The sequence below is a fragment of the Myotis davidii genome, unplaced genomic scaffold (assembly GCF_000327345.1).
Source record: "Myotis davidii unplaced genomic scaffold, ASM32734v1 scaffold292, whole genome shotgun sequence".
Taxonomy (NCBI): domain Eukaryota; kingdom Metazoa; phylum Chordata; class Mammalia; order Chiroptera; family Vespertilionidae; genus Myotis; species Myotis davidii.
In genome coordinates, this window is record NW_006285042.1 from 3,175,409 (window position 1) to 3,195,480 (window position 20,072).

Below are 20,072 nucleotides of genomic sequence, written 5' to 3' on the forward strand. Positions count from 1 at the left end.
ATACATATATATATGACACATATATATATATATAACACATACATATATATGTCTATATATATATATATATATATATATGACAAATATATTTTCTTTCTTTATGGCTGGTCTTCACTATTTATGGTGTCTTTTGATCAACTGAAATTCTTACTTTCAGGGAAGCTCAATTTATTAGTATTAACCTGTTTCTTTACTTACTGTACATGCTATCTTTTGATCTTTTAAGAAATATTTTCCTAATCCCAGATCATGAAGATATTCTCCTATGCTACCTTCTGGAAGTTTTGTAATTTTTACCTTTCACATTTATGATCCATTTGGTGGTGAATTTTGTGTGTGGTGTGAAGTATGAGTCAAAGATTTTTTTTCTCCTTAGTCCAAAGAAGGGCTGTGGCAACTTTGCTATACATCAGGTGACTGTGTACGTGTGGGTCAGTGTTTGGACTCTGTTCTGCTCCACTGGTCTATTAATCTTTGCACCCATAGCACACTCTTTTTTTAAAAAAAAATATGTTTTTATTGATTCCAGAAAGAGGAAGAGAGAGGGAGAGGGAGAGATAGAAATATCGATCAGCTGCCTCTTGCACATCCCTACTGGGGATCAAGCTGGCAACCTGGGCATGTGCCTCCACCAGGAATCCACCCACTGACCTCCTGGTGCAAGGGACAACACACAACCCACTGAACCACACAGGCTGGATGATGTTGCACTCTTTTAATTACTACAACTGTAAATTACAACTTGATATCTGGTAGTATAAGCCCTTCAACTTTAATCTTCAAGATTGTTTTTACTCCACTTGGCCTTTTGCATTTCCATTTAATTTTAGAATAGGCTTGCCAAATTTTAACACCTCCCGCCCCCGAAAGTTAATTAATTGAAATAACATTGACTCTATAATCATTTTAGAGAGAGTTTACATTTTTCAATATTGTACCTTTCAGGGACATAGTGTATTTCTCCATTTCTTTAGGGCTCCAATCTTATCTCAGTAAAGTTGTGCGGTTTTCTTTGTGCTGTCTTACACATCTTTCATTAGCTTGATTCCTAAGTATGTGCCTTCTTTTTGTAGAGAGCTGTTCTAGTTTGTACAGAAGCAAAATCTTCCTTTAGACTCACACTCTTAAACAACATATTACAGAGAAACTCTTTTAAAACTAAAGAGGGGAAGTGCCCTTGCACCTTGAGGAGGAGGTGTGGGGTTTTTTCTGTTGGTTGGAGGTAAGTGAGATGCAATATGTCTTGTCCAGATGGAATCTTTGAAATATTCTTAAAAGGAGCAGATGTGTGTGGGAAGAATGACAGAGTATACTGAGCAGCAGACTAACTTACTGTCTTGGGTAATTTTATAGTTGAATGAAGAAAGCAATGTGTATTTTAAGTATCTGAAGCATAGTCATTGATGGGAAACAAATGACCATTCTAAACAAATAGATTATATCCTGGACTTACCTTCACCTATCACCAGAGATTGAGAATTTTAAAATAAATGATCACAATATTATCAAGGTGACAGAGTAAGGAATAGATACATTTGTTGGATTTATCATCAAGTGTATTTCTCATTAAATTAAGTAAATCTTCAAAATTCAGTAAATTGTGCATGAGTCAGTGAGAGCATGCTGTTTCAGATTGAAGTCTCTTGGAAATCCCTCTAATTACTACTGTGTTTTTCTTCCCTTTCCCAGTTATACTTTGGGAAAGAAGATTTCTTACTCACTGACTTGAGGGTCTCAGCTGTAATTCGCTTCTCATATTGGCTCCTGACTCATAAAGTCCATTGAAACTGCTCTTATCATGAGGACACAAGGACCTCCTTATTGTCAGACCCAGTGAAAGCACTTCTCTGACTTCTTTCAACATCTGAGGTTATTGAAATATTCCTTCCCCACGGAACTATTCTTCCATGGCTGCCTTGACAGTTGCTGTCCTCTCTTGGGCTTTCTCCTAGCTCTCTGCCACTCTTGCTCAGCTCAGTTTTCAGCTCTCTTTATGCCATAAATGTTGGCGTCGCACTGGACCAGCTTCAGATCCCTTGTTTTCTTATTGGAAAAGTTCATTCTGGTGGAACTTATTCACTCCCCTGGGTTCATTGACAAATCAGTATTCTGATGTTTGGGAGGTTGTTTTTCTACCCTACAAACGCATATGTCCAACTACCTGTTGGACTTCTTCATTTAAGTGTCCCAAAGGCATCTTGAATTTAATATTTCAAAAGGGAAACTTTTAAACATGCTCTGCATCTTGGTCGATGGCACCCTTTCCAGGAGTCCTGAAGCATGGAAGTGATTATTGACTCTCCTTTCTCCTTCCATATTCAGTAATGGCTAGTCTTCCTCCTTCACATCCTTGATATGGCTCCAGTCTTGGTCCTCTTCTCTATGTCCACTGCCTTTCTTTTCCCCTGTTCCCACATATTCTCACACTTGGCCTTCTTAAACTGGCTCCTCACTGGCCCCTCTGCCTTCAATATTGTCATACTTAATCCAGTGATGGCAAACCTTTTGAGCTCGGCGTGTCATCATTTTGAAAAACCCTAACTTAACTCTGGTGCCTTGTCACATATAGAAATTTTTTGATATTTGCAACCATAGTATTAAAAAGATTTATATTTTTGATATTTATTTTATATATTTAAATGCCATTTAACAAAGAAAAATCAACCAAAAAAATGAGTTCGCGTATCACCTCTGACATGTGTGTCATAGGTTCGCCATCACTGTTCTAATCCATTATCTGTTCTCAGGATGATCTTTCCAAATGTGCTACTCCTCTGTTTAAAACTTTATAATGGTTTTATTTTTTTCCCTTTAGTATTTTTCCTTTTACTTTAAACTCTTTATGCTGGTTTTCTAAACCTAGTCATACTCAAGCGCTTCTCTGCTTCTTCAACCTCATCTCTTGACAATATGTCTTTTCTACCTGTTGTGACTAGTCTCCCAAACTACTTACGGCTCCTTCTGTCACTCTGCCTTCCCTTCAGAAGTGCTGCTGCTTTCACCCAGAACAGGCGCACTGCCCTCCTTTTCCTTCCTCCTCCTCCTAGGGACTGCCTCCTACCTGTTCTCCAGAGCTCAGCTCAGATAGGACCCACTGCAGGGGAGACCTTTTCCCACCAGTCTAGATTATATTATTTTGTACTGTAAGTGTTTGTTTATTTTGATCACCCTAATCAGGACTTCTTGAAGGCAAGGAGTCTCAGTCAGTGTCTGCTTTTATGAATGGGCACTGCGCTAGGCTCTGGGGATACAAAGATGAATAAGACATCATCTTTGCCCTCGGGACTCTTACCATGTAGAAGGTGATACAGAAACATCAACAGATAATTACTGTGCAATTTGTTAAGTGCCACATTACGGGTATTTACACAACATGAAAGAAGGAGCACCTGGTTCTGGGCCTGAGAGTTTTGTTTAAGTGTATACAAGGGATCTCTAGAGAAATGGCCTGTGGGGAGATAATCCTCTGAGTAAAACTCATCTCCAGGAAAACTCCTGGCAACGCCTAGCCAGTTTCTCCGGTTGCTCTCCAAAGATTGTTCCCTCAGATCTCTAGATGCAGAGAGCTGTATGGGAGCTAAAATATTTACACATCATACCTGAACATGCAAATAAGCATTCTGTCGCTTGGTTGGAGAGAGAGATGCATTGAGCTGTTTTGGGGTTGGAGAGATAAATATGCATTAAGCTTAGCTGAGACTTGAAAGAAACAGCAACTTATTTTGTGTGCCTAGGAGTTCCCTGACAAAAACTCCAACCCTGCTTAAGACAAACTGCACCCTGACTTTGTCCATGTTTGCCTTTGTAGTGAAGAAGAACCGAAAACCTTGAAAGGTTCATGATATCTTTTTCAGATATAATGTTAGATCCCAGAAAACAGTCCAGCAAAGCAGGATCTTCATATTCTGGTCCCCCACCACCCCCCACTAGCTACATCCCAGAAGAGGGCACTTTGTGGTTGCAAGCTATTCCATTGCTATTGAAGGGTCAGGGCCAGAGCCTTACAGTTTGAGATAAACTGATGCTGTAGCAGTCAGATAAGACAGCTGAATTCATCTAGACCAAGGTAATCTACAGGATTGTCTATAGCAGGGACTCATCCCAGTGCCTGTAGACTCAAGGGACTATGACTGAAACTGAGCTGCAGAGGATTTGGAAAGTCCCTAAAATTCCATGTAAAATCAAGTATATGTGCATATAGAGAGAAAGGCCATCGTTTTCATCATATCCTTAAAGTCCTTATAACTCAAAGAATCACTGTTCTATATGCTTTGGTTCATGTGCATCATACCTATTCATTTGATCATCATTTATTGAGGCTCTCAGGCCTGGGCATTTTGTTCAGTGCTGATTTACTGCTGTGATGTGTGTTGCAGCGATGCATGGAATGATTCCGATTCAAGTCAACATTAACTCAGAGCCAGGGTTCCAGGTGCTTCCATCTACAGTATCTTATTTAATGCTCACAGTAAATATGTGTGGCAAATATTCTTATGACCACTTGACAGAAAAGGAAACTGAAGTTCGGAGTATAAAAAGCACGTTCCTCAGGACAACTGAGCACTCAGGCAGGTAAATTGAACCTAAGGATATGAAGATGATGGGAACCTTATGTTCTTCCTCACGAAGCTCTTCACCTTTTAGGTCAGACAGGCGGAAGCAAACACCTACATGCAGTGACATAAATGCAAGGGTAGAGGAACATAGATTATAAAATCCTGGCAACGAGATACATATGGAAAAGTCGGCTGTGCTTTGTCAAGGAGAGAGTAGAGCTGGGGCTGAGGATGAAGAATAGTGGACTACAGGAAAGCATGTGCCAGGTTGAGGTGAAAGCACTTGCAAAACACAGACACATGAACTAGTCTTCTGCTTGTGAAAAAATGATAGTGCTTTGGAATGGCGAATAAATGAGTATCAGAGCATAGAAAGAGGTATGTTGGAGAACCAGGTTCTATATGATTCCACACTTACTGACATATCTATAATTTCCTTCCAAAAATTAGTCAGGCTACAGGTAGCCACAATTTAAAATACATTTTTGGTTATTTTTCCTCAAAGCTGTTTCAGAAGGTATGTCCCTCACACTGTGAATGATACTAGACAGTCCAAACTCAATAAATTTCTAAATATTTGAAATAGAAACTTCTAGGGACAGTGGCCATGCCTTTCTACGTGGCTTTATTAACATGTGTATAGTATGCTCTTGAAATATATAACTTAGTTTATTATATATAGATTGTGCATGCGTGTGTAAGATTATCTGATTCTGTAACATTTAATCAGTTAAGATCTGATTTGGTCTTAATTCAGGTCAAGGCCTTTTTTATTCAGGTTTCAGATTTATCTAACTCTTTAATGGTTATGTTTGGCACTTGAACCATCTTCTGCTGAAGTAAATTGTTACCAATTTAGTGGGATGAAAAAAACACTTCACAATGTTAGAAAATCTCCACAACAGATTTGTGCTATAAAAGATACATCTTTTTAAAATAATTGTCATCACTGTTGTTGTGCTTAAATCTACATATCATGTACTTAGCAAGTATAGATTCCGCTGAGTTAAAAGTTAAACCCTTCTGTGCACAGTCACATCTGCAGCACAACATACAATCATTTACTAGCCTGCATTTCTGCATTAGTCGTTTCCTAAGTGCTTTGTACATGTTAGTCAATCAATAAATAGTTGTTAAATCAATGGTGTATTTAATACAGTGTTCAGAAAAGTGCATGTTAATATGAATAGTTTTTAAAAAATCTTTGGGCCTATAAAAGTGTTGAGTAGCTCATAGCTTCAGCGAAGTGCAGTGAGAGCCATCCAAAGAGGACTTTGCTGTGGTTATTTGCAGATTAGAATGGCATCTCTGGGAAGGTCCTGCCGTACTCTGAGTGGGCTGTTGCTGGAACATGGTGTGATTGCACCCATGGTGTGATGCCCTCTTTAGATGACTCTTGCTTTTGAACACGATTATGTGATAATTTAACAAGCTTTTGTGGACAAGCTTTCCTTTCCAAAGCTGCTTATCCCAATGCATTATTTCTGACTGAAAAGTTTGTTTTTCTTTCTTTCTATCTGAATGGATTGCTTGCCTGTGGTGACTTCGGGCTTACTTCATCAATTTTCAGTAATGAGATAGAGCAGTATGAGGTAAATGTCTGTGTACATGGGCAAGGATTCTAAATCACATTCTGAAAACCACGGGCTTGATGATGCAGTGAGTCCATCTCCTCAAAAATGCTTGTGGTGAACATTCCTTGAAAATGCTTGGGCTTAAAGCACATCATTTAAATGACAGAGTTAGAAAAATAGAGTTACAGTCATTACAGTGAGAGAACCGAATTGGCTTATTCAGGCTCACACTCTCCAAGGGTAGTAGAGACAGATTCACCAGGCGATGCATCTGATGGGTTTAGTCTCAGTGGATGAGGGAGGCAGAGAGAGCCTCTGGTACTTTTAAATGCATTGATTTCTCTACGGAGTAGCATTCAAACATGTAACTGATCACGGCTTCTTAGTAATTGACAGACTCCATACAGTAACTGAGATGGACCCCTGTAGCTGAAGAACTGCTAGGAATGTTCAGATTTCTCAGGCAAGGAAGGCGCTTGAATTCATTCATCTTCCTTCTTTCTTTCTTTCTTTCTTCCTTCCTTCCTTCCTTCCTTCCTTCCTTCTTTCCTTCCTTCCTTCCTTCCTTCCTTCCTTCCTTCCTTCCTTCCTTCCTTCCTTCCTTCCTTCCTTCCTTCCTTCCTTCCTTCCTTCCTTCCTCCCTTCCTTCCTTCCATCTTTATTGTTGCATTACAGATGTCTCGTTTCCTCCCATTGACCTCTTGTAGCTGCCTCCACACTCTGCCCCAGGCCTTTACCACCCTATTGTCTGTGTCAATGGGTTTTGCTTATATGCAATCAAATTCTAAGACGACCCCTAACATTTCCACTCAAAATACAGAGTTTGTTATATACTCGCCGTATAAGACTACCCCCTCTTCCGCACACCTTCCACACACCAAATAAGTCAGTCTGTTCCACGCTTCTATGTCTCTGGATCTATTTTGTTCATCAGTTTATTTTGTTCATTAGATTCCACATATGAGTGAGACCATCTAATTTCACACTAAGTCACTGTCCCACAGTACCTAAATACTTTTGGCATTCACTCTTGATCTTGGTAATAAGGAGAAGGAATTATGCACCATTAAAAAGTAAGATATGTGTGGAATGAATGGGGAATCCCTTGAAGACTGTGTTTACTAGTACTGCTATTTTATTGCTTTTGGATCCTTTTCACATATCGTTTAACTCCTTCAGTCAAATTCATTCTTCCTTGAGCACAGATACAGTCATAGATTGGTTTCTGGCAAGAACTGCATTGGAAGTTTTATGAACTGAAAGCAAAATGTTTTTGGTACAGTGCCACATGCTAAGTGACTATAGGTGAAATATAGGAAGGCCTCAAGCTCACACCATTTCTCCAAATGTGTTATCCAACCTTCGCATAGGAAAAATTACACACACACCACAGGTACCATGTATGTTATATATGTGTGTCATATCTATCTAAAGCTATATATCTTATTCTATCTATCTATCCATCTATCTTGTACTAGTGTACTGTTCTTTCCTGGATTACATATACATTTATTAAAGGTTACATAGTACTTTGTTCTCTCATTATAAAAGAGTTTAGGCAGACTTTTATTTCTTCATTATCATCTCCCCTTAAATTAATCCTCTTATCCTCACATAGAGAACTCTTCTAGGACTTCCTTTATGGTACCTATACATCTCCCTGCCTTCTTCCCATCTGTTCTTTCCACAATTTTCCTTCATTCCATGATCTTCATCACTGTTGTTTTGTTATTGCCCTTCAGAGTGCCATCTTCTTGTTTCTTCTGTGTACCATGTCTAGCAGAAACTTTAAAATAAGCAAAATCTTCAAAAGAAACATTATGGTACTCTTTATGTTCATTTTATGAAAATGCAATATAAGCAAAATGTGTTATACCATAGTGCTGGGGTCCAACCCCAGCAGGTCCAGGGGTTCCCAAAGGTGTAGACAGAGTCGGTGAAGAAGGAATGACACAGAGATAGCGTTCAGTTGATCAGCAGCCTAGTCAGGATCTCTATCCAGGATCTCTAGCTAAATTCTGGTCTGGATCTCCAGCGAAGTTCTGGTTAGGTTCTCCAGCCAGGTTCTGTAGCCATGTTCCCTCGCTAGGTTCTCCAGCCAGGTTCAGTCACCAGGTTCTAGTCAGGTTCTCTTACCATGTTCTATCCAGGTTCTGTAGCCAGGTTCTGTCTCTAGGTTCTTTTGCCATGTTCTCTCTCTAGGTTCTGTCTCTAGGTTCTGTGTCTATTTCTAAGTATCTTAATTCTTTTGTTTCAATGGTAAACTACCTGGGGAAACAACCTTTCTCAGAGAGGTGACCTTGGTTAAAACACATAGTGCCAAGAAGGTGAGCAAACATATTAAGAACAGTATGCCATATATGCCAGGTCCCTTGAAACAGCAAGGATGGACCGGCTCCCGGCACCATAGTATAAATCATTGGAAATCTTGCTTCCCAAGGTCAAGACAGGGGTACTCTGGTGTTTAAAAATTCATATAAATAATGATTCAAATTATCACTTCATGTGTTGTTTTTCCACTTTGGTGCGTTTTTGGTTCTTGACTGAGTTTGGCCAATTAGGCAGAAATGTAAAAATTACCAATTAATTAATGATGACATGACCTGATATATAGACTATAGATTTGGTACTATTACATATAATTGAGGACACTGAAGATAATCTAATGAAATAAAAAAACCTACATCGGATAAACCATGCTATATATATTTGGGAATAAATGGTAGAAGTCCATTGAATTTTCCCTAAAGGATAAACAGAATTGTAATTGTTTAGTACATTCCAGAGAAAAAAGAAAACATATTTTTTGTGTTTTGTTTTGTTTTAGGATTTCTATTTATTTCTTTTCTTTTATTACTTTAATTTTTTTAAATTCTCACCTGAGGATATTTTTCCATTGATTTTTAGAGAGAGTGGAAGAGAGAGGGAAAGACAGACAAAAATATCGATGTGAAAGAAGTACATGGATGGTTGCCTCCTGCATGAGCCCAGACCAGGGCTCAGGACGAGTCTGCAACCAAGGTATGTGCCCTTAACCAGAATCACACTCGGGGCCCTTCGGTCTGCAGCTGACACTCTATCCATTGAGCCAAGCAGGTTAGGGCGGAAAAAATATATATTCAATGAAAAGCACTCATGTAAAAAAGAAAAGGATATGAATATGATTTGGGTACATTTCCATACTTATGGAAATTAATCCTAAACCTAACATGACTCAGTAAAAAATCTGAGTTCCTGACAGGGAGAGTTATGGTGGTAAAGAAAAGATGCAGAAGGAATTAAACTGTAGAGAACGTTCAAGAAGAACAAATGCTAGAGTGACTCCAAAATATCCTAAGATATTTTTTGCATTCTGATAAATCCCTATTTATATTTCTTGGAGAGAAATGGTACAATTGACCACTTCATTTCTACAAATAACACAAAGTAATAAAAGCCACCAACCTGCTAAGAACCCAAAGCCAGATGGTGTACGTGTGTGTCATGCTGAGTTGATGGTGTAGAAATGCCAACTCTGTAGAATGGCTGGCGCTGAATAATGCTTCCAGGTAATACTACTTAAATTCACTTGTTCATCTCTGTGTAAACTTTACATTAAAAAAATATATATTTATTTAAATCTTTATTGTTGAGATTATTACAGATGTCCCTCTCCCACCACCACCACCCCATTGTCTCCCCCCACCCAGTTCCTGCTCCACTCCAGGCCTTCGCCACCCGATTGTCTATGTCCATAGGTAATGCATATATGCATATAAGATCTTTGTTTAATCTCTTCCCACCCCCCACTCCCTTCTCTCTGAGAATCATCAGTCTGTTCCACTTCCTTGCCTCTGATTCTATTTTATTCACCAATTTATTCTGCTCATTAGATTTCTTATTCGTTTATTTTGATTTTTAGAATCAATTATTGATAGGTATGTATTTGTTACCATTTTGTTGTTCATATTTTTTAACTTTTTCTTCTTCCTCTTCTTAAAGAACACCCTTCAACATTTCATATAATACTGGTTCGGTGGTGATGGACACTTTTAGCTTTTTCTTGTCTGTGAAGCTCTTTATTTGGCCTTCAATACTAAATGATAGCTTTTCTGGGTAGAGTAATTGTGGTTGCAGGCCCTTGCTATTCATCCCTTTGAATATTTCTTGCCACTCCCTTATGGCCTGCATAGTTTCTTTTTAAAAAAATATATTTTTATTGATTTTAGAGAGGAAGGGAGAGGGATAGAGAGATAGAAACATCAATGATGAGAGAGACTCATTGATGGCTGCCTCCTGCATGCCCCCTACTGGGGATCGAGCCTGCTATCAGGCATGTGCCCTTGGCTGGAATCGAACCTGGGACCCTTCAGTCCGCAGGCCAATGCTGTATCCACTGAGCCAAACCAGCTAGGGCAGTGATTGGCAAACTGCGGCTCAGCATAACGTGGCTCGGAGGCACTACGGCTCTTTGGCCCCTTGAGTGGGGCTCTTCCACAAAATACCAACTTCTGCGCATGGGCCACGAAGTTTCAATTGAACTGAACATGTGCACCTGCACGTGGTATTTTGTGGAAGAGCCACACTCAAGGGGCCAAAGAGCTGTAGAATGCTCGTGAGCTGTGGTTTGCCAACCACGGAGCTGGGGCATGGCCTGCATAGTTTCTGTTGAGAAATCAGCTGACAGTTGTATGGGTATTCCCTTGTAGGTAACTAACTGTCAAGTAAGAACTACAGGCTATAAAAACCAGTACAGATTGGGGCTCACACTATATTCATATTTTTTTGTTCTTATTTCTTTTTGCTCTTCTGGTGGGTGTTTTTTGTTTCCTCATATTTCACATTGTTGATTTGATTCTCAGAATGCTCTACTATACTGTTGAATCCCTGTATATTATTCTTTATTTCAGTCACTGTATGCTTAATTTCTGACTGATCATTTTCAATTTTTTTGGCATTCTCACTAAGATCTTTAAAAGTCTCACTAAGTCCCTTGGAGGTTTCTAGAAGATTCTTGAGTAACCTTATAACTGTGGTTTTGAACTCTATATTCAGTAGTTTGCTTTCTTCCATTCCTTTCATTTGTGACATGTTTCTTTGCCTCTGCATTTTGACTGCTTCCCTGCATTTGTTTCTATGTATTCAGTAGAGCTGCTATGTGTCCTTGAATTGGTAGAGTGGCCTTGTGTAGTAGGTGTCCTACAGGGCTCAGTGGTTCAGCCTCCCCAGTCACCTGAGCTGGGAACTCTAGATGGCACCCTTTGTGGGCTGTGAGAACAGTCTTGTTATAGTTGAGACTTGATTGCTGTTGGTGTCACTGGGAGGAATTGACCTACAGGCCAATTTGCTGTGAGGACCAGTTGCAACTACAGTAGGGGAGCTGCTATGCAGGAGACACCCCTATGGAGCAGGACTTGCTTCAGTGGGGCTTTGGTGCTCACTGAGTCTGCCCCTTGAGTGTGTCCCAGGTCTTGGGCCTTTTATTGATAGGTTTGGGGCTCCCTGTCCCAGCTGCAGCTTGTTTGAGATTTTTCAAGGACATGCCCTTCATATGCAAAAGCCACTGCAGGCAGCTTGGGTGGGGTTGTAAATCAGATGAGGCAGAGTCTTAGGGAATCACCAGGGTGGAACAAACAAAAATGGCTGCCAGTCAGCCCTGTATATTTCTCCTTTTTGTACTGGGTTTGGAATTGCCTAGATGAGGTCCAGTTATGAAGCAAGGCAGGCTGGTGTTGGTCCCAGGTCTTGGGCCTTTTATTGATAGGTTTGGGGCTCCCTGTCCCAGCTGCAGCTTGTTTGAGATTTTTCAAGGACATGCCCTTCATATGCAAAAGCCACTGCAGGCAGCTTGGGTGGGGTTGTAAATCAGATGAGGCAGAGTCTTAGGGAATCACCAGGGTGGAACAAACAAAAATGGCTGCCAGTCAGCCCTGTGATGGAGAAGTCTCAGCACGAACAATGATCCCTGCAAGTACCTCCATCTGGGAGAAAGCTGCCCCCCAAGTTCCTGCCCTGATGCCAGACAAATGTGTCCCCCAGAGTCTCACCCTGGTGCTGGAGCTCAGAAGAAGCAGGACCTTGTAAGTTCACTTTGTGGTGCTGGCCTTTTAAGAGGAACAGCTGGATCTCCAGCAGCCTCTGTGTCACTGACCTCCAATCCACACTGGTTTTTACAGTCTGTATTTTCAGGGACTTCTTTTCCCAGCTCTGGGACCTTGGGCTGGGGGTCTGGTGTGAAGCCCTTTGCTCCTCCGGGCAGCCTCCACAGAGACAATCTCCATACTGATTAAAAAAGCAGCACATGTGGGTACCAGACCAGCGCATTCTGCACCTCCACACCTCCTACCAGTCTCAGTGTGCTCTCTTCTTTACTTCTCTAGTTGCAGGACTTCCACTCAGCCAGCTTTCTGGTAGTTCTGGATGATGTTTGTTCTGTATTTTAGTTGAAGTTTTGATGTGGTAATGGGAGGCAGCAAGTACAGCTGTTTACCTATGCTAATGGGAGCTGTTTACCTATGCCACTATTTTGGTTCCCTCCTAAACTTTACATTTTTAAGTTATTTTAATGAATTTTAAGTTGCCATGGATGGCATGACACCTATAAGCAATAGAAAAACACCAAAAAAGATGTCTCAAATGTGACTTATTAGCTGTCAACTCAAATTAAATACTAATAAAGTAGCAGAAATCTGAAGTGGTTTAACAGTATTGGCTAACTTATTCTTAAGTTTATTAATTGCAATATTTCTGTCATTTATCTGTTTTTATTGAATGGGTATTCTCCTGGTTAAGGATTTCCTATTTCCTGGCATGTCTAATATTGTTTTCTTGTATGTTGGATATTGTAATGTTGGATATTATTGGATGTCTGATTGTGTTATAATTCTTTAAAGAATGTAGGATTTTGTGTTTGTGGCATTTATGTTACTTGTAAATGAGCTTGATCTTTTTGAGGCTTGCTTTTAAATATTGTTGGAGTGGATCTAGAGGAACCTTTATTGCAAGGCTATTTTAGCATCAATGTCTAGGTATGAAACTTCTTAGGTTTTTGCTGAACACCCATTGCAGTCATTAAGGCCTCTGTGTTTGATTGGTCAGAACTTGAGTAACTCTCCATTCTGCGTGAGCTCTAAGAATTGTTTAACATACAGCTTGTAGTAGGTAGAATTCTAAAATGACACTCAGTGACATTCACCTTTGTATAATCCCCTCCGACTTGGTTTTAGAAAATCTTGTGAATACCATCACTTCTGTAATTATATTACTTTATTTGGCAAAATGAAAAGTCCAAGGTGTGCCTGACTTCATCAGGTATACCTTTAAAAAAAAAGAGAGAGAGATTTATCTGGCTGATTGCAGAAGTAAAGTCCAATATATGAAAAGATTAATTATTTATTTAGTTAAAATGTCTAGTTGTTTATTGTGGGAAAGCAAATCTAATACTATTTACTTGATCATGGAATTTTAAAATTTATTTACTTTAATTTGCTGCTCACTAGATTCTTATATTAATAGCCAGTTGTAAAGTAGGGGAAACTTAAACCAGTCAGAGAAAGACAGGTATCACATGATCTCACTCATATGTGGAATCTAATAAACAAAATAAACTAATGAACAAAATAAATCCAGAGGCATAGAAGCATGGAATAGACCAGCCGTGGGCAACCTACGGCCCGTGGGCCATATCCAGCCCGTTTGAAATGAATAAAACTAAAAAAAAAAAAGACCATACCCTTTTATGTAATGATGGTTACTTTGAATTTATATTAGTTCAAACAAACACTCCATCCATGCTTTTGTTCCGGCCCCGTCGGTCCAGTTTAAGAACCCATTGTGGCCCTCGAGTCAAAAAGTTTGCCTACCCCTGGAATAGAGGGAAGGCAAGGTGTGGGAGGTGGGAGAGGGGGAGATTAACCAAAGAATTGTATGCATACATGCATAACTCAAGGACACAGACAATAGTGTGGTGAAGGCCTGGGGGAGGGGTGAAAGTGTGGAGGGAATCAATAGGGGGGAATTGGGGACATCTGTAATACTTCCAACAATAAGATAATTTTTTTTAAAAAAGTAGGGGAAACTGAGTTGAATGGAAAGGAATTGAAAAACACTACCCAACTATTCCCGAAAAGTATAAAAACCACTCTTTTTTACTTCTTATTTTTAAGTTATGTGGAAATATTTTAATGAATTATATGGAGAATAAATAATGAACTTCTATATACCCTATAATCAACTTAAATAAAATATGATCATTACAGTTGAAGCCCTTGTGTCCTTTTGCCATATTTATCCTCTTTGTCGACATACCTGAATTCAGTGTTACTAATTCCCATGCATTACAGCATATTTTACTTCATATACATGTGTCCTTAAAATTATCTTTGCATTTTTTGAAATACATTTTAACTTCAAAATATAGCTTTTTTTCTAGTTTTCTTGTTTTTTGTTTTTGTTTAATGTTTTGTTGTAAAAAAAAAATTGGTAAGAGCTTAGAATTCCATTGTATGAATATAGCACAATTTATTTATCCTCAATTATTAAGAGACATTTAAATTGTTTCATCTTTTTTGAAGCAATGAATGCTGAAACTGACTTTCATAAAGATGTGACTAGTACATCTGTAGGGAATATCTTTCATAGCAAAGTCTGTAGATAATAAGAGTATGTACATCTTTAAATGACTAAATATTGACAATTGTTCTTCAAAGTTGTCCTAATTTGCATTCCCACCATAGGCTTCTGGTTGTTCCACATCCTTATAATCCTTAGTACTGTCAGAATTAAACTGTGAATAATTACATCGGTGAGAAATACAATCCCATTATGCTCTAAATTTGCATTTCTCTGGTTATTGATTAGGCAGGACACCTTTTAATATGTTCACTGGCCAGATTAGCATGTATATTATTATTATTCCTGAGTATGACCACTTCAGTTTCTCAAACCCTATTTGGGTTGACATAAAGATCTAACATCTAAAGTCATAATATATGCTATGGAAAATGTTCCCAAGTATAAAATTATTCCCTGAGTCATTTAAGTCATTTCTTGTCATCACAATATGAACTTGCCAACCCTCCAGTTGTGCCATGCTCAGTTGTGTAAGTCTTAGCTTCTCCTACTCTGGTTTCTCTGGTTCTAGAAAGAAAACAATAAGCCTTAAGTCATTGAAGCTGAAAGAGAAGGTAAGTTATTAGGAAGAATATAACATTACTCTGACAAACTTGGCTAATAATAACAGGATTTGGTGTTATCCAATGAGCCCAGGGTATTATATATAAACGTACTGAACGACTTTTGTTTATTTAACGCAGCCTGATGGTGAAGTTTCCATTACAGGGAATTTTCAAAATGGCTTCTATAAAACTTTGAACAGAGTGAGGAACAATGTGAGTGTGGCAGTGCTGTGCTAAGGGGGTAGAACCAGGTAATTCTGAGGGCCCTTCTTCCATTTGTTCTGTGTCTCAGTGGGGAACCCATCCACAGAGCTGTCACAGGTTCTTCCACAGCCAACATGGAAATTTACCCAAGAAATTATGTTTTCTAAACAGGTAATTAATAAAATTGTATCTTTTACAAATAAATATATCATCAGAAAATTATTTCTCATAGAAGAAACCAGAATAATACTCCTGAATCTTTTGTTGGTGTTAAATGGGCCTGATGTTGAGCTCAGGGAATATATTTCCTGCCCTTTCCATAATTTGAATTATCATTGCCAAGCTGTGTTACAGTATGTTGCCTGCCTCCACTCATAGCTTTGGATCATTAATGCATTTACACCCACTTTAAGAATTTCACAAATAGTTATTGGGCTATAGCATTTCAGTGTTCTTTCTCTGTGATAGTACAAGTAAAATAGTTAAGGTAAGTAATTCAGGTTGTAATTGATTTGAGAAAGTACAGTTAGTTGGTTACTTTATTTGGTGACAATGTTGAATCTAAGTTTACAGTGTTTGTAAAGATGTTAGTTCATAAAAACTGAAAACCTGAGAAGGAAGTCATCTACTTCAAGTTTGACAACAAAAATTTGCTCTACACCAGTCTTGATTGGTGCATTCAATTGATTTATCTACAACTCATACACTAGATGCTTTCTACCACTCCAGTTGATAAAAAATTCTAAGTCTGACAGATAAAGCACAGGAAGGTTTCTTCACAGTCAGACTGAGTTGTCTCATTTATTATTCAGAATACCCTGATCCTTTTCTTTGCACGTCTTAGATGTTTGTTAAACCTCACTAGTCGATATAACTAGACCACATGTGTTCTATTTTAAATTAATGGACATGTCATTTTGATAATTGATGTTGCTTTCTGTTGAACTGTGTGTGTGCATGCATGTTTTGCATTTGTCCTTAGGTGAGCAAAAACGGAAGTGATGGTTGTAAGATGAATTTTCTCAGCTTTCTTTCTCTTTTGTTATGTTTACGGCCAGCTTTTTAAATGTGCTTCTGATTCTCTCTTATCATGTGTTGTTTTGCAAACGTGTAGCTTATTTGCTGTTGTACAGCCTGGGTCGCTGTAGAGCCAATGGACTAACAACAGCTGTTGTCTCCTCCAGGTGATACAGGCTGTCTTCTTTGGCATCTGTGTGCTGACTGATCTTTCCAGTCTTCTGACGAGAGGAAGTGGGAACCAAGAACAAGAGCGGCAACTCAAGAAGCTCATCTCTCTTCGGGACTGGATGCTAGCTGTGTTGGCCTTTCCTGTTGGGGTTGTGAGTATGATGTAGAATCCATTTATTCACAAAAGCAACTTGGGTCTTACTTCATACTCCTAAGAAAAAAAGGGGGTTCACTATAGGAGATTGAAATATTAGTTTGCTATAACTGCCATCACAAGCACCACAGATTGGGTGGCTTAAACAACAGAATTTATTTTCTCCTGGTCCTGGGGGCTAGAAGTCTGAGATCAAAGTGTTGGCAAGGTTGATTTCTTCTGATGCCTCTCTCCTTGGCTTATAAGTGGACTACTTCTCCATATGTTTTCACATGGTCTTCCCTCTATTTATCTATGTCATACTCTCCTCTTCTTATACAGACACATATTGGATTAGGGTCCCCCACTGACCTCATTTAATTTTTTTAAAAAATTTTACTTATTTATTTTTATTGTTTATAGTATTATAAATAGTAGTACATATGTATCCTTTTCCCCCTATTGACCCCCCCAACCCCCAGGGCCTGTTTAGTACTTGGATGGGAGACCTCATTTAATCTTAATTTTCTCTTTAAAGGCCTTACCTCTAAGTACAGTCTGAGGTACTATGAGGTCAGGACTTCAGCATATGAATTTTTTTGGGGGGAACGCACTTCCACAGTTTCTTAAGCTGCTCAAATTTCAAGTGTGTGGTCCTTGGGTCTGTGATCATTCTAGTATTTTTGAACATGAGAAAGATGAAATCATCATTAAATCATCATTAACTCATACTTCTTCAGTTATCCAGCTGTGCCATTAGCTAATATCTCCTAAATAAATGTTGCTTAATGTTTGGGTCTGTCCTGGACATGTTTGAGTCTGTTGGAAACATAAACCAAGTTTCTTTAAAGGGCCAGGGACCCAAAAGATTCTATAGATGTTTTTTACCCATGTATACCCAGGGGAAGAATGAGAGTACTCATAAACTTCAAATTGTGAGTCAAGTGAAAGTCTATTACCTAATTTAAATTCAGATTTTTCATTTGCCAGCTGACTTCTGGGAATAACAGATACCCATGTGACCCGGGCTAGCACATGTACCACATTCAAGGTTCAGTGTAGTCAAAGTCAGAAAGTTGTTTTTAAATCCTTCCAATGACTCTTCTGCACATTTTTCAGATCTATACAAATAGCTGGTGGAAGCCTCTACATGCTTGCTCTAAGACCCATTAGTAAGTGCCCAGACTATCACGACTTCTGGGAATAGCAGACACCCGTGTGACCCGAGCTAGCACATGTACCACATTCAAGGTTCAGTGTAGTCAAAGTCAGAAAGTTGTTTTTAAATCCTTCCAATGACTCTTCTGCACATTTTTCAGATCTATACAAATAGCTGGTGGAAGCCTCTACATGCTTGCTCTAAGACCCATTAGTAAGTGCCCAGACTATCACTGACTTGCTTTTTGATGTACTGAGTCATTATGTTCTTGTATAAAATATCCCGTAGCTCTTGACAACAATACAAGGAGTGTATTATAATCTGGTCACACTTTTTCTCATTCCCTCACCCTTACCCCTGCAAAACTAAGTGGGTGCTCAGATTGGTGCCATCTAGCAAATCTCTCAACTTCTGTTGCTTAACAGAGTTCAATGTTTTATGTATTACTTAGTATTTCCTTCTTTGGACTTGCCTTATAAAATTCCAATGCTTCGCATCAAAATACTCACCTGAGAGAAAATTGCCATTGGCATAAGGTTTAAAAATATATACTTCCTGCATGGAAGAATTATCTAGAAAACTTAAATCTGTGGACTTTTTTGGTTTCCTTTTATTCTTTACTCCCTTGGTATTTCTAAAGACATGCCATTGCCTCTGGAATTCTTCCTTGGTTAGAAGGAATACAATAAAAACACAATATAAAAGTAAATAGGAATACAATATTAACATGTTTTCTGTTAGCATCTGCCTCTCCTTCTGTTATATGTCAAACCATGTATCTTCTAGGGCTTCAACTGTTGAGTCTCGCCACTCTCCTTAAAGGCTCATTACATATGCTCTTTAGACATTTTGACATCACATTGGCCAGAATTTTTGCTCCTATTTGACACTTGAGATGTTCTGCAGCTTTCAGTGTCCTTCTTGAATTTGGTCCATGTAAGCTTCATGGTTTGTACAAAGAATGGGGGACTTTCTATTTGCTTGCTTATTTGGTTACATCTGGTATTATCCTCTATGTTTCACCATTTTTATTGTTGTCTTTGTGTCTTGAAAGAGGAAAGAGAAGCAATGATACCTTTGATTTCCTCCTTCCTTTTTAACCAGAAGTCATAACATCACATTTTCATTGCATCTGAATTCACCTTCCCTAGCTAATGAGCTTCATAGAAAAATTCACAGACTAAGTAATCAGAGAGGTGCAGCTTCATTCATTTCTCTGTTATTTTTTTCTTGCCTGCTGACATTTTGTAGTCAGGATTTACATATTCAAAATCTTCCCTGCTATTATGAGACCCTTCCCATTTTACAGTCACTAGCCTTAAGTACCTGTTATATTTATTTCTCCCGTCTCTTTTCTCCCTTCATCTCGCTCTTTCCCCCTAATATTAAGAAGAATCCTGGCCAATAGTCTCCAGAAATCTCCTTATATTTTTCCACTGTTTCTCTCTTACTCTTTCACTTGACTTTTTGTACCTACTTATCCAATTTCTACCGGATTTCTCACTCTAATATTCACAAATTCATTTTGAGGCAAAAACTGGCCAATGGCTTCTTCCTTGATTCCATTAATTGCAAATTCGTATTCACAGAGAATATGAATTTGGCTTTTTATATACTTTTAACCTGTTAAATAACAAAAATTTAACCTAGTGATGTTAGGGATCAGATTTGGTTTATTCAGTGATTCATGAATTGGACAGCATCCCATCTAGCAAATAAAAGAAACCCACAGAGCTATAGACAAGGGAAGGTTTTTTAAAGGCAGAAAGGGGGTGGAAAAGGAAATTATTAGGAAAGAATGTGTTTTTTCAGGCAAGATTGCTCTCCTAAGGGGAACAGAAGGGACTATGGGCTGGATTATCTCACTAATGCTAACCTATCCATGCCATGTTACCTGGTTAAAAGTTATGTTCCTGGCAAGCTGAAACTGCAGCCAGCGTAAGTATTAAATCGTGGTTTGCTGACATGGGGCCTAGTACAAATAAGGCCATTTTGAGTCTGTTGTCTCTTTTTTAACACACCCAAAATATTTTCTTCATCAAACGTATAATTTTATAATTTTTTGGCTTTCCTTTCCCCAAGGCTCTTTCCCAGCTCTCTTTC

The 20,072-nt window shown here is 38.8% G+C and overlaps 1 protein-coding gene across 9 annotated transcripts in view; it reads left to right on the forward strand.

The window, feature by feature from the left end:
* The window catches only part of AIG1 (androgen-induced 1), a 189,386-nt gene that overhangs the window by 24,117 nt on the left and 145,197 nt on the right, over positions 1-20,072 (forward strand). For all 9 annotated transcript variants that reach the window (XM_006755381.2, XM_015558508.1, XM_006755380.2 and 6 more), the window contains exon 2: positions 16,674-16,829. In XM_006755381.2, coding sequence (XP_006755444.1) covers positions 16,674-16,829 — 156 coding nt within the window. The remainder of the gene's footprint in view (positions 1-16,673; positions 16,830-20,072) is intronic.